The sequence below is a fragment of the Chlorocebus sabaeus genome, chromosome 1 (genome assembly GCF_047675955.1).
Source record: "Chlorocebus sabaeus isolate Y175 chromosome 1, mChlSab1.0.hap1, whole genome shotgun sequence".
Classification (NCBI taxonomy): domain Eukaryota; kingdom Metazoa; phylum Chordata; class Mammalia; order Primates; family Cercopithecidae; genus Chlorocebus; species Chlorocebus sabaeus.
Window position 1 is genome coordinate 46,344,723 of NC_132904.1, and position 14,911 is coordinate 46,359,633.

General features: G+C 42.7%; 1 protein-coding gene across 1 annotated transcript in view; it reads right to left on the reverse strand.

The window, feature by feature from the left end:
• Window positions 1-2,677: 2,677 nt before the first annotated feature.
• Window positions 2,678-14,911, reverse strand: part of LDHC (lactate dehydrogenase C) — a 50,671-nt gene continuing 38,437 nt past the window's right edge. Inside the window, exons 7-8 of the mRNA XM_073017838.1 lie at window positions 14,105-14,228; window positions 2,678-3,814 (exon numbers count right to left, since the gene is read on the reverse strand). Coding sequence (XP_072873939.1) covers window positions 3,650-3,814; window positions 14,105-14,228 — 289 coding nt within the window. The 3' untranslated portion in view covers window positions 2,678-3,649. The remainder of the gene's footprint in view (window positions 3,815-14,104; window positions 14,229-14,911) is intronic.

Consider the following 14,911-nt stretch of genomic DNA (forward strand, 5'->3'; position numbering starts at 1 on the left):
TGGTGGCACGCACCTGTAATCCCAGCTACTCGGGAGGCTGAGGCAGGAGAATCGCTTGAACCCGGGAGGCGGAGGTTTCAGTGAGCTGAGATCATGCCACTGCACTCCAGCCTGGGTGACGGAGTGAGACTCCGTCTCAAAAATAAATAAAAATAAAAATGCAGAATCCAAAACCAGTCTGGAGTAAACCAAAGTTTCTACTACTCCCACCACATTTTACCTAATTGTTTTCTAACTCATTTGTGAATCATAATACGTAATTTTGATGGTTAATATTGAGTGTCAACTTGATTGGATTGAAGGATGCAAAGTGTTGATCCTGGGTGTGTCTGTGAGGGTGTTGCCACAGGAAATTAACATTTGAGTCAGTGGGCTGGAAGAGGCAAACCTACCCTCTTCACAGGTGAGCACCATCTAGTCAGCTGCCAGCACGTTAGGATAAAAGCAGGCAGAGGAACCTTTAAGGACTAGACTGGCTAAGTCTTCCAGCCTTCATCTTTCTCCTGTGCTGGATGCTTCCTGCCCTCAAACATTGGACTCCTAGTTCTTCAGCTCTGGAACTCCGACTGGCCTCCTTGCTCCTCAGCTTGCAGATGGCCTGTCGTGGGACTTCACCTTGTGATCGTGTCAGTCAATACTCCTCAATAAACACCCCCTTTATATATATAGCTATCCTATTAGTTCTGTCCCTCTAGAGAACCCTAATACAGTAATACATATTGACAAATTTTTATAAAATATAGAGCAGTGTTTCTCAGTTTTCATTATCACTCCCTCAGGAGTCTTTGTAGATATGTTCCCCCAATTGTTTTGCACTCCCCATCATGAAATTAAATATTAAGGAGTTGCCTGGGCGCGGTGGCTCACGGTTGTAACCCTAGCACTTTGGGAGGCCAAGGGGGGGAATTGTCTGAGCTTAGGAGTTTGAGACCCGCCTAGGCAAAATGGTGAAACCCCATCTCTACTAAAATGTAAAAGAAATTAGCTGGGTGTGGCAGCCAGCACCTGTAGTCCCAGCTACTCCGGAGGCTGAGGCAGGAGAATTGCTTGAACCTGGGAGGCGGAGGTTGCGGTGAGCGAAGCTTGAGCCGCCGCACTGCAGCCTGGGCGACAGAGCGAGACTCCGTCTCTTAAAAAATATATATACATATATATACATATATATATATATATGAGTTAAAATTTTGTCAGGCAAGGTTGAGCTTTGGAGAGTTAAACTCTTGTAACAGCTAAGGTTTTTTTTTTTTTTTTTTTTTTTACCTTTTCCTCCCTCCCCTCTACCCAGAACCAATTTTCAGCTACTTGGGGACATGTAGAGCAGTTTTACTTACTAGAATGTTCCCTGTAGAAACTGTATCAATTTTTCAGCCTTTTAATCTCTGCAAGAATTTCCTAAAATGAAGTTTTGATGTACAAATGAGCTTTAAAAAAAGCCAAAACCCACAGAAGACTCCCCTTGCCCTCATCCTAACTCAACTGATAATAATTGTATACATTCAAGGGAAGATGCTAAAGAAAAAGGGAAAATAATAAAATAATGGGACATTAATCATGTTCAGGAGTAGATGACCAGAAAGCAAGCTATCAACAGAGCAAGAATAACAGATTATGAGGGTAAACCATGACTCTCTGACCAAATGAGTCAGCCTCCACTAGTCATGCAAGTCCTCAGGGGCTGCATATCTACCTTCTAATCTTTCCCATTGGTCCAGTTCTAGTCTTAATTTGTAAATTGGCCAGGAGTGGTGGCTCATGCCTATAATCCCAGCACTTTGGGGGCTGAGGCAGGAGGACTGCTTGAGCCCAGGAGTTGAAGACCAGCCTGGGCAACATGGTGAAACCCTGTCTCCAAAAAATACAAAAATCTGCAGGGCATGGTGGCATGTGCCTGTAGTCTCAGCTACTCAGAAGGCTAAGGTGGGATGATCTGATGAGCCCGGGAGTTCGAGGCTGCAGTGAGCCACAACTACACCACTGTACTCCAGCCTGGGTGACAGAACAAGACCTTGTCTAAAAAAAGAAAAAAATGTAAATTAATTTGAGACTGATTTCTTAGTTTTTGTTTTATTGTATAGTTCCTATAGCTGCTTTAAATTTCTTGTGGAATCAAGAAAGACTTCATATGTGTGTATATACTATATAAATCAGTAGAAGCACTTTCACCTTTAGATACCAACAGGGAGCTATTAATGACTGTTATCAAACATTAGTCAACAATCAACTGGGCGCAGTTGCTCACACCTGTAATCCCAGCACTTTAGGAGGTGTGAGGTGGGCAGCTCACTTGAGGTCAGGAATTCAAGACCAGCCTGGCAAACATGGTGAAACTCCATCTCTACTAAAAATACAAAAATTAGCCAGGCATGGTGGTAGGTGCCTGTAATCCCAGCTACTTGGGAGGCTGAGGCAGAAGAATCACTTGAACCCAGGAGGTGGAGGTTGTAGTGAGCCGAGATCGTGCCACTGCACTACAGCCTAGGTGATAGAGTGAGACTCCATCTCAAAAAGGAAAAAAAAAAATAGTCAAAAACAATTTGTTGAGGTACCCTAAATACTGTGAATACTTGAGGGCAGAGATCATGTCATACAGATTTCATAACAATACCACAGCAAGCATAGTAGTAGTTTGCTGCACAAATAACTGAGGATGGTATAAGCTCCCTGGGTGATATTTCAATTGAGACACCAAATCAACTATTTGAGTTTATATGACTGGTATAATACTTGCAGAGTTGAATATAACCTTATTCAACTTTTTTACATCATAAAGTTGTATCTGTATCTTCTTCTTGTTCTTTCTGCTTTTCTTCTGTCTTCTCTTCTTTTGAGTCTGAGTCTTCCTCTGTTGCCCAGGCTGGAGTACAGTGGCACAATCATAGCTCACTGCAGCCTTGAACTCCTGGGCTCAAGTTATCTACTGGTCTCAGTCTCCCAAGTAGCTGGACTACAGATGCATGCCATCACACCTAATTTGTTTATTTGTGAAGAGATGGGGTGTTGCTATGTTGCCAAGGCTGGTCTCAAACTCCTAGCTTCATGTGATCCTCCTGCCTCACCTTCCCAAAGCACTGGGATTACAGCCATGAGCCACTGCACTCAGCTTTATATTTCTTTTTGATATATATGGTCTTAAAAATAAGCATTCATAATGATTTTTTTTTTTTTTTGAGACACAGCCTCACTCTGTTGCCCAGGCTGCAGTGCCCGGCCACATTTATAATGATTATACATAAACATATTACGCTAATGTAATGAAATGAATATGCTGGTACTCTAATGGACGAAAGTACAAGATAAAATTGTAATACTAGAAAAAGGGTTTGGTTTGTGAAAAGAATCAAAGCTCTGTATTATAGTGATTATACATATTCTACTACATCTGAAGGCTCTCTAAAATATATGACATACCTCAGAAGTATAACTTACACCTGTACAGATTGGGTATCATTAGAATAGAGCTATAAAGGATTCTTAAAGAGGAAAATCTCTCTACCATTTTCTCGTTCGAATCTTGAGAGACTGGAGTTATGTCATAGGTCTCCAATTTGTTTTTATTTTTTAAAGATCAAATGAAAATACTTTCAAAATTTAAAATATACAGCCTGCTATCTTCTGTTCTCCAAACAGTGGAACATTAGAAGTCTTTAATTTAAAATACTAGATCCTTTTGAATATTCCAAAGTGTTTCTGCACTCTTCTTGAAAAGGGCCTCCTCCTCAGAATTCAAGTTAATTTTCACAACATCTGAGACACCATTCCGCCCCAAGACACAAGGGATACTGAGAAAGATTTCTTCTTTTATTCCATATAATCCCTGAAAGGCAAGATAAGATGTTGTTCAAACAACCTGATATGGAAATGCATCTATGTAAAAGGGCATCAAAATAAGTATACAGGAGAGACTAAAGCATTCAACAAGAATCGCTCAGAGGGTGGCAAAGTGATGGTCAGCAAAAGCAAAAGCATCCTTATGTTCTATGACCATGTGGAACTTACATTCAATGACACAAAGAAGATGCCAGAGGCCTTTAGAAGGACCAATAGAGGTACAATTTACCTTATCCCTTACCAGGTCATCTTTTGGTCCACGATGCCATGCAATCTTTCATGATGCCATTTTTTATCAAATGGAGGACTATAAGGATCAAGTAACTTGTGTTTAGTCCAAACTACATAAAGGCAACAGTGAAGCAGGTGACTGGGAAGGTTCTGCTTCATACCTTTACAGCAGGGAGCACCACTGAGTTTGGACAATGGGTGCTACAGGTGGCATTTTAAGCCTCCAGAGGTAAGCCCCCAGTGGAGCCTATAGATACTCTTACATGCCTGGCGTGGCCTGTGCCTCCCATCACTAGTTGCAATGGAATGCACTCCTGCTCTTCTGTACTCCTATCTACCACCTCCACCTGAGTTCCATCTAGGACCTCCCATCATGGATAGGGCCATAAAACAGGTGCAGCCCCATGGCACTGCCCTATCCTGGACTCCTGGAACCTCCCATCAGAAGCACCAAAATTCCCTCCATTCCTGCAGCCAAGGCCAAGAAGCAGCTGCCAGAGCCTATTACAACCAGGGCAACTCACACAACATCTACATGCACATGTACCAGCCTCCACCACCCGCATACTACCCTCCCTGGTCTTGGAAGACTGGAAGACTCAATATACACCAAAAAAATTAAAATTAAAAAAATTTCAAAAGAAGACCCAGTAGACCTCTCACACTTCCCTACCTCCTACCACTCATCACTCTACCCCTCTCCTTGGGGCTGAGTCTGGGGTTGTGGGAGATGGGAGGGCCTTGTTCTTCTCCAGGACTGATTATAAACAGTTACCAGGAATAGTGTTGAAGGAAGAGGGGAGGCTCCTTGACTCTGGAACAGTGCCTCACAGCTTTCCAAGCTACAGAGCCCGCGGGTGCTAATCAGCCATGCTTCCCTCTCACCATCTCTGGGGCTCTCCTCAGGAGCACAAGGTGTACCCCTTGTTCCTGTTTTGCTCTAGTAACTTCTCCCCACAGAGGGATTCTCTGGTTACCTCCTCTACCATAGTCCAGCTCCCTCATTTTGGTAGCCAGTTTACACTCAACCCCATAAGCACCAGCAGATCAGCCAAGTGTCATCCCTGAGAGCGCCCTGCCAGGAACTACTTACGTTCCTTCCACTTCGGCATCTGCCTAGCTGTGGAAAGCCACTGTCTTTTCAGACTGTCAACCCACACTATTCAGCCAGGCTCCAGCCACAGTCATACCCAAATTCCCTATCCTTTTTTTTTTTTTTTTTTAGGAGACAATGTCTCACTGTGTCACCTAGGCTGGAGTGCAGTGGTGCAGTCATAGCTCAATGTTGCCTGGACCTCCTGGGCTTAAGCAATTCTCCCACCTCAGCCTGCCAAGTAGCACACACCACCATACCTGGCTAGTTTTCTTTCCATTTTTTATAGAGATGGAGTCTTGTTATGTTGCCCAGGTTTGGTCTCGAACTCCCTCTCTGATCCTTGATCATTCTGTTGCCAACTCTGTGACATTCAAAGCTTTAACATGAGCTTCCACGGGTATAATCAGAGGCAAGGCCTCTGACGGTGGCAGGGGAAGAAGTCCCTCTGCTTCCCTACTGGTATTTCCAGAATTCGTTTCCCTTTACCTCCTGTCATCTCTCTTCTCTCTAGAAGAGGCACTTCAGACTGGAACTCGATAATTCATGTCGATCCATCACGCCATCTGAGGACTGCTGGGCGGGGCTGGGAACGAGGGCTCCTGCCTGAATCCTGGGACCAAGCCTGGCCCTGTGTGCTAACTGTGACCTGCTGCTAGCTCCCTCAGCCTACCCTTTTCCCTTTAAGCTTTATGCCTAGTTGGTGATAATTTCCCCTGGATATATTAGAATTTGTTCTCATTTGCTCTTGGACTGGCTGTGAAATACAGAGATGGTTTAAAGAGAATTCCCTACTTATTTGACCAAAAAAAAAAAAAAAAAAAATCCAGTTAACACATTAATGTGAAATAAATTCTGCACACCTTGATTTGGCGAAAATGTATAGTAGTAAAAGTGAAGTAACTGGGAAGGAAAGAAAAAATAAGAATATACAAATGATTCTGCTTGTAATGTCAAATGTTTAAATGTTCCCTATAAAATATAACTCAGCAGGGTGCGGTGGCTCACGCCTGTAATCCCAGCACTTTGGGAAGCCGAGGTGGGTGGATCGCTTCAGGTCACGAGTCCAAGACCAGCCTGGCAGCAGCACAAAACCCCTTCACTACTAAAAATATAAAAACTAGCTAAGCACGGTGGCACGTGCCTGTAATCCCAGCTACTTAGGAGGCTGAGGCACGAGAATCGCTTGAACCCAGGAGGTAGAGGTTCCAGTGAGCTGAGATTGAGCCACTGTACCCCAGCCTGGGCAACAGAGTGAGACTTCATCCCTCCCCCAAAAATTAAAATTAAATTAAAATATAACTTCCATTGACTTGTTCGGTAAAGGCTATTAAATTCCCATATTACTCAGTCTCTTCACTGATTACTCATTTGACACTTCCCTGACTCTTTCTCTGGAGTCCTAGAGGGGTAGTTGCTTATTCTCCCATAGGTTCTGCATCCTCAGAAAAGAAGGGGTGTGTGGTATCCATTGTGTACTCTTCATTGCCCCTTCCAAATCTTTTTTTTTTTTTTTTTTTTTTTAGACAGAGTCTCATTCTGTTGCCCAGGCTGGAGTGCAGCGGCACAATCTTGGCTCACTGCAGCTTGCGCCTCCTGGGTTCAAGTGATTCTCTTTTCTCAGCCGCCCAAGTAGCTGGGACTATAGGCATGCACCATCATACTCAGCTAAATTTTTTATTTTTAGTAGAGGCAGGGTTTCACCATGTTGACCAGCTGGTCTCAAACTCCTGACATCAAGTGATCCACCCACCTCAGTCTCCCAAAGTGCTGGGATTACAGGCGTGAGCCACCATGCCTGCCCGCTTCTTCCAAATCATTAATTCCCTGCTCTTAAAAAAACAAAACATATTCTCCCTATTCTTTGAAGATCATCTTGTTGGGAGCAGGCCCCCCAAATCTGGCCATAAACTGGCCCCAAAACTGGCCATAAACAAAAGCTCTGCAGCACTCTGACATGTTCAAGATGGCCATGACGCCCATGCTGGAAGGTTGTGGGTTTACCAGATAGAGGGCAAGGAACACCTGGCCCATCCAGGGCAGAAAACCGCTTAAAGGTGTTCTTAAACCACAAACAATGGCATAAGTGATCTGTGCCTTAAGGACATGCTCCTGCTGCAGTTAACTAGCCCAACCTATTCCTTTAATTCGGCCCATCCCTTCGTTTCCGTAAGGGATACTTTTAGTTAATTTAGTATCTATAGAAACAATGCTAATGACTAGCTTGCTGTTAATAAATACATGGGTAAATCTCTGTTCAGGGCTTTCAGCTCTGAAAGCTGTACGACCCCTTATTTCCCACTTCACACCTCTATATTTGTGTGTATGTGTGTTTAATTCCTCTAGCGCTGCTGGGTTAGGGTCTCCCCAACCGAGCTGGTCTCCGCAAGTGGCATCCATCATGGGGGCTCGAATTCAGGTCGAAGGGTTGCCAGAGCAACGGTTGGAGAAACTGAAAGTAGCTGGAGGACACCCGAGTACTCTTAAAGTAATCCCCATGGTGAGTAAGAAGGGGAGCTCAGAAGTGTCAGGGTAACAATGAGACAAGTGTGGGGTATGGTTCATTCCACGTTGGTACTTTTTCACACTGATGAGGAGGAGGAAGGAGAGTGTAGCAAAGTAACAGAAGAGGTTACAGAGCAGGTTTGTTTGCCAGCTAAAGCGGCAAAGGAGGGAGAGGTTCATCCCTACCCTTCTGCATCCCCTCATTATTATTTTGAAGAAAATGAGCCTCCAGATCTTTCTTTTCCGGAGGACACTGGACAAAAAGTAGTTGCCCCAGTGACTGGTCAAGCAGCACCTCGAGCAACCAACCACTCTTAGTTCTATTCAGGCAAAAATTCAGCAAGCTCAATGAGAGGGTGATTTAGAGGCTTGGCAGTTCCCTGTTAGAATACACCCCCCAGATCAACAGGGAAATATTATAGCTACATTTGAGCCTTCTCCTTTTAAATTTGGAAAAGCACATTTAGTTGATTATATCAAGACCTGTGATGGTATCAGAGGTAATCTGTGTAAAGCTACTTTGTTGGCAAAGGCAATGGCAGGACTGAGAGTGGATAAAGGAAATACTCCATTTCCTGGAGCTTGTTTTAACTGTGGGAAGCATGGACACACTAAAAAAGAACGTAGAAAAAAAAATCAATGAGTCAGGCTGCCAGATAGGGGAAAAAAGAAAACTGCTAAGCCTGAAATATGTCCAAAATGTAAAAAAGGAAAACATTGGGCAAATCAGTGTCACTCTAAGTTTGATAAAGAAGGGAACCCAATTTTGGGAAACGCCATGAGGGGCCCGTCCCGCACCCCGTTCTAAACTGGGGCATTTCCAGTTCAGGCCATTTTCTCACCCCTGTACATTGTCTGTCCCCCGCCACAGTTGGTAGTGTCGCAGTAGATTTATGCTGCACAAAAGCTGTGAGCCTTCTGCCTGGGGAACCCCTGCAAAAGGTCCCAAAAGGAGTCTGTGGACCCTTGCCAGTGGGGCAATAGGATTACTTCTAGGCAGATCTAGTTTAAGTTTTAAAGGGGTACAAATACATACAGGAGCCATTGATTCAGATTATTATGAGGAAATTCAAATTGTTAGATCTACTTCTGTTCCCTGGAAAGCAGAGCCAGGAGAGTGTACAGCACAGCTCCTGATTGTGCCATTTGTAGGAATGGGAAAAGGTGAAATTAAATTAACAGGAGGATTTGGAAGAACAAATAAACAAGGCAAAGCAGCTTACTGGGAAAATCAAATTACTGATAAACGTCTTATCTGTGAAATAACTATTCAGGGAAAGAAATTTAAAGGTTTGGTAGATACAGGAGTGGACATTTCAATCATTTCTCTACAGCACGGGCCGTCTGCATGGCCAATTCAACCCGCTCAATCTAACATAGTTGGAGTTGGTAAAGCCACTGAAGTATTTCAAAGTAGTTACATTTTGCATTGTGAAGGGCCTGATGGACAACCTGGGACTATTCAACCAATTATACTTCTGTACCTATAAATTTATGGGGGGGAGATTTATTACAATGGGGAGCACAAGTTCTAATTCCAGAACAATTATACAGCCCTCAAAGTCAACATACAATGCATTAAATGGGGTATGTCCCTGGTATGGGACTAGAAAAAAACTTGCAAGGTTTAAAAAACCGCTTCAAGTGGAAAGACAAAGTTCCCGCCAAGGTTTAGGATATCATTTTTGATGGCAGCCATTATTAAGCCTCCAGAACCTATACTTTTAAAATGGTTAACAGATAAGCCAATTTGGATAGAACAATGGCCGCTAAGTAAAGAGAAACTGGAGGCTTTAGAGAAATTAGTTACTGAACAATTAGAAAATGGGCACATAGTTCCAACATTTTCCCTTTGGAATTCTCCAGTTTTCGTAACTAAGAAAAAATCAGGTAAATGGAGAATGCTAACTGACTTAAGAGCAATCAATTCAGTTATACAACCTATGGGAGCATTACAGCCACGATTGCCTTCTCCTGCTATAATTCCAAAAAATTGGCCTTTAATAGTCATAGATTTAAAAGACTGTTTCTTTACTATCTCTTTAGCTGAGCAAGACTATGAACAGTTTGCATTTACAATTCCTGCAGTAAACAACCTGCAGCCTGCTAAGCGTTTTCATTGTTTTTACAGATGGGTCTAGTAATGGTAAAGCTTCTTATTCTGGCTCAAAAAGTAAAGTTTTCCAGATGCCCTATACTTCAGCTCGAAAAGCAGAGGTTGTAGCTGCAATTGAGGTGTTGACTGCTTTTGATATGCCTATTAATGTGATTTCTGATTCTCTATATGTGATTCATTCCACACAGTTAATTGTAAATGCTCAGTTATGATTTCATAAATATGAACAACTGATGACTTTATTTACCCAACTGCAAACAGCAGTTAGAAGTAGAATGCATCCTTTTTACATCACTCACATTAGGGCCCATACACCTTCTCCAGGACCTTTGACTGAAGGGAATCAAATGGCTGATCGCCTAGTTGCTAATGCAATATCTAATGCTAGACACTTTCACAATTTAACCCATGTTAATGCCTCTGGTCTCAAATACAGATACAGCATTACCTGGAAAGAGGCTAAAAATATTATCCAGTGATGCCCAACTTGCCATATGGTACACTCCTCATCTTTTACAGGAGGAGTTAATCCTTGAGGATTAGAACCTAACTCTCTTTGGCAAATGGATGTCACACATGTTCCCTCATTTGGGAGACTAGCTTATGTACATGTATGTATGAACACCTTTTCTCACTTTGGGCTACATGCCAATCAGGAGAGTCTTCTGCCTGTGTTAAACGTCATCTTTTGCAGTGTTTTGTGGTGATGGGCATTCCAGCTTCTATTAAAACAGATAATGCCCCAGGCTATACTGCCAAGCTCTAGCTACATTTTTCTCTGTGGAATATTAAACACATTACTGGTATCCCATACAATTCTCAAGGACAAGCGATCATGGAAAGAATGAATCTTTCCCTAAAACAGCAGTAGCAAAAGCAGAAAGGAGGAGACAGAGAATATGGAACCCCACGGATGCAACTGAATCTAGCATTATTAACTTTAAATTTTTTGAGCCTGCCCAAAGGCCAGATGTTATTAGCAGCTGAACAGCATATACAGAAACCAGCTGCAAAGACAGAAGCAGAACAATTGATTTGGTAGACAGATCCAATAACAGAAAGATGGGAAATAGATAAAATAATAACTTGGGGTAGAGGTTATGCTTGCGTTTCTCCAGGCCAAAATCAACAGCCAATTTGGATACCATCAAGACACCTGAAACCTCATCATGAGCCAGATGCTGAGGAAGAGATTCCGGGAGGATCCCGAGGACCCCTCGGTTGCAGCCATGTCGAGACTGATGCTGAGGAGGACACCAACTGTCATGAGCAACACCCATCAAACACAGCCACCCACCTGGGGACAGATCAAGAAGCTGTCACAGATGGTGGAAGAAAACCTGAGGAAAGCAGGACAACCAGTCATAATGAATAATTTAATAGTAGCTATGATAGCAGTTATCACCACTGCCATGAGTATTCCTTCAACAAGGGCTGACACAGAGAACAATTATACTTATTGAGCATATTTATCAATCTGGCTGGTAATAATGCCTGGATTTAATCACTCTATGACACAGTTACACATGCTTTCTGATCTCAGTATTTATCATAATAAATCTGCTCCTATAGTTGAGGCATACCACCCTCAAAAACCTATTTATAAACAAAATAGAACCTGGCCAGAAATAATGAAAGTACTTGTTTAGGAAGATTGCACTGCAGAACAGGTAGAGGTGCTGCACAACAATTCCTATGGAATCATTACTAACTGGTACGCTAAGGGGATGTTTAGCTTGAATTACACCTCTCAGTCTGCATGCCACGGCCACACTGTATTCAGTTGGTCTGAACAAAATGGTCAGATAGTAGAAATGATAAAAAGTACAAAAAAGTTCCTATTATCTGGAAACATGGCGGTATAGTGGCACCTCAACCTCAAATGGTATGACCCACTCTAGGGGCTTAACATAAGGATGTGTGGAAACTATTAATAGCTCTTAATAAGATCAAAATTTGAGAAAGAATAAAAAAGCATCTAGAAAGACACTCTACAAACTTGTCTTTGGATATTGCAAAATTAAAGAACAAATATTTAAAGCATCCCAGGCACACCTGACCTTAATGCCAAGAACTAGAGTGCTTAAAGGAGTTACAGACAAATTAGCAGCTAGTTACCCATTAAAATGGATAAAAACACTTGAAAGCTCTGTGATTTCAATGATTGCATTTTTAATCTGTGTTGTCTGTCTTTGTATAGTCTGCAGATGTGTATCCTGACTCCTGCGAGAAGGAGCTCACTGTGACAAAGCTGCCTTTGCTTTTATCAATTTGCAAATCAAAGAAGGAGGGACATGTTGGGAGCAGGCCCCCCCAAATCTGGCCATAAACTGGCCCCAAAACTGGCCATAAACAAAATCTCTGCAGCACTCTGACATGTTCAAGATGGCCATGACGCCCATGCTGGAAGGTTGTGGGTTTACCAGATAGAGGGCAAGGAACACCTGGCCCACCCAGGGTGGAAAACCCCTTAAAGGCGTTATTAAACCACAAACTATTGCATGAGCAATCTGTGCCTTAAGGACATCCTCCTGGTGCAGTTAACTAGCCCAACCTATTCCTTTAATTCAGCCCATCCCTTTGTTTCCCATAAGGAATACTTTTAGTTAATTTAGTATCTATAGAAACAATGCTAATGACTGGCTTGCTGTTAATAAATACATGGGTAAATCTCTGTTCAGGGCTCTCAGCTCTGAAGGTGGTGAGACCCCTGATTTCCCACTTCACACCTCTATATTTCTGTATGTGTGTTTTTAATTCCTCTAGTGCTGCTGGGTTAGGATCTCCCCAACCGAGCTGGTCTCGGCATCATCTAATTCAGCTCTTCCTCCCTTTGTAATGACTAACCTCCTAGTTATTCCATCTCATTCACAGACTGACACGTGGCTCACAGTCTTCCCTGTCTATCCCAATTTTTGCCATTATCCTTGTTAACTTCAATATACACATGAATAATCCAACCAAAATTCTCTTTCCAGTTTCTAGACTTTTTTTGCTTATGAAACACCTTCTGCTCCCACTCCTGTTATCCTGCTCCTTTCACTAAAGTAGAGAAATCAGCCGGCTGCGGTGGCTCAAGCCTGTAATCCCAGCACTTTGGGAGGCTAAGGCAGGCAGGTCACGAGGTCAGGAGATCAAGACCATCCTGGCTAACACGGTGAAACCCCGTCTCTACTAAAAAAAAAAAATACAAAAAACTAGCCGGGCGAGGTGGCGGGCGCCTTGTAGTCCCAGCTAATCGGGAGGCTGAGGCAGGAGAATGGAGTGAACCCGGAAGGTGGAACTTGCAGTGAGCTGAGATCCGGCCACTGCACTCCAGCCCGGGCGACAGAGCGAGACTCCATCTCGAAAAAAAAAAAAAAAAAAAAATTAGCCGGGTGTGGTGGCAGGTGCCTGTAGTCCCAGATACTCAGGAGGCTGAGGCAGGAGAATGGCATGAACCCGGGAGGTGGAACTTGCAGTGAGCCAAGAGCTCGCCACTGCACTCCAGCCTGGGCAACAGAGTGAGACTCCATCTCAAAAAAAAAAAAAAAATAGAGAAGTCATCAGATGCTTCCAATGTCAAATATACAAATCTACATGCAGCAGTACACATTCCCTCTTTGTTAACTCCTGCCCCTCCTCCTTTTAGGGGTAATGCCTACACCTATGCTCTGGACTCCATTCCCCTCTGCTTACCACTTCTGTCTTCAGCTTCTCCCTTGGTATTTGATCTTTACTACAAGCATCTTATCTGTATAAAAAACAAACAAACTTTTTGCCCTGATTTACCTTATCTTCACAGCCAAATTCCTAAAAATAGCTATTACACTTGTCTTAATTTCCTCAGTCTACTCCAGTGGTTCTCAGCCAGAGGTATTATAGGATCTAAGCCTGCAGCTACTGGGAGCCATCTTTGTTGCCCCATGGAAAAAGTTTGCATGAGTTGGAAGCCAATAGAGGAAAAAGATGAGCCAAGAGAATGGAGAGAAAAGACAGCTCTCATAATATAGTTTGAGTACCAGAATCAGGCCTCCTTGGCATTTCAGTTACATAAGTCAATAAATTTTCTTTTTGCATAAGCTAGTTTGAGTTGGCTTCACACTGTTTACATGCCAGGGCTCAAAACTGTGTCCAAAACTGTAAATGTGATCTTCAAACTTGGTTCTCTTTCAGGATTCCCTTCCTTAGGTCAAGGTATCTGTATTTTTTTGACCTGACCTGGGGTCAAGTTCTCTGTATTTTTTATTCACTATTATATCCTCAACATCTTGTACACTGCCTGGCATATAGTAGTGACTCAATAAATATTAGAGGAAAGAATGATAAATGAAGATTTAATTTAAGCCTACCTTAACCATGGTGGAAACCGGGTGCACTCTCCTAAGATTTTTCAAAATGGATCCTACCAGATCCATCACAGACAGTCCAATAGCCCAAGAGGTATACCCCTTCAGCTTGATAATCTCATAGGCACTACAGTTGTAGAAAGTAAGAAAATCAAATTCATAATAAGTCAACCCAGAGAAAACATAATATTCTTCAAGCATCCATTTTGAAGTAATCTACATGTCAATGCAATTGTATTAAAATTTTCTCATAGATTTCTTACAGAATTTATAAACAAGCAACAAAACTTTCTGTACTGGTCTCATAAAACTTCACTACATACTTTAATTTACTTTTTTATTGATTATCATTATTATTATTATTATTATAGACAGGGTCTTGCTTCCTTGCCCAGGCTGCAGGGCAGTGGTGTGTGATCATGGCTCACTGCAATCTCTGCCTCCTGGGCTCATGCGATCCTCCCTCCTCAGCTTCCCAAGTAGCTACTTGGGAGCAAGGGCATGAGCCACCATGCCTGGCTAATTTTTGTGTTCTTTGTAGATATGGGGTTTTGCCATGTTGCCCAGGCTGGTCTTGAACTTCTGAGCTCAAGCAATCTGTCCGCCTCGGTTTCCCGGAGTGCTGGTATTACAGGCATGAGCCACCGTGCCCAGCCTACTTTAAGTAAAAATTAATTCACCCTTTTTTTTTTTTTTAACATAAAGGCAGAATAGTAGGACAAATGCGCCACTCAAGATGAAACTAGCTTTTAATATTTTTTGTATTGTTGCTTAGATATGCAACATAGAAACTAATCACCTTGAAAGTTA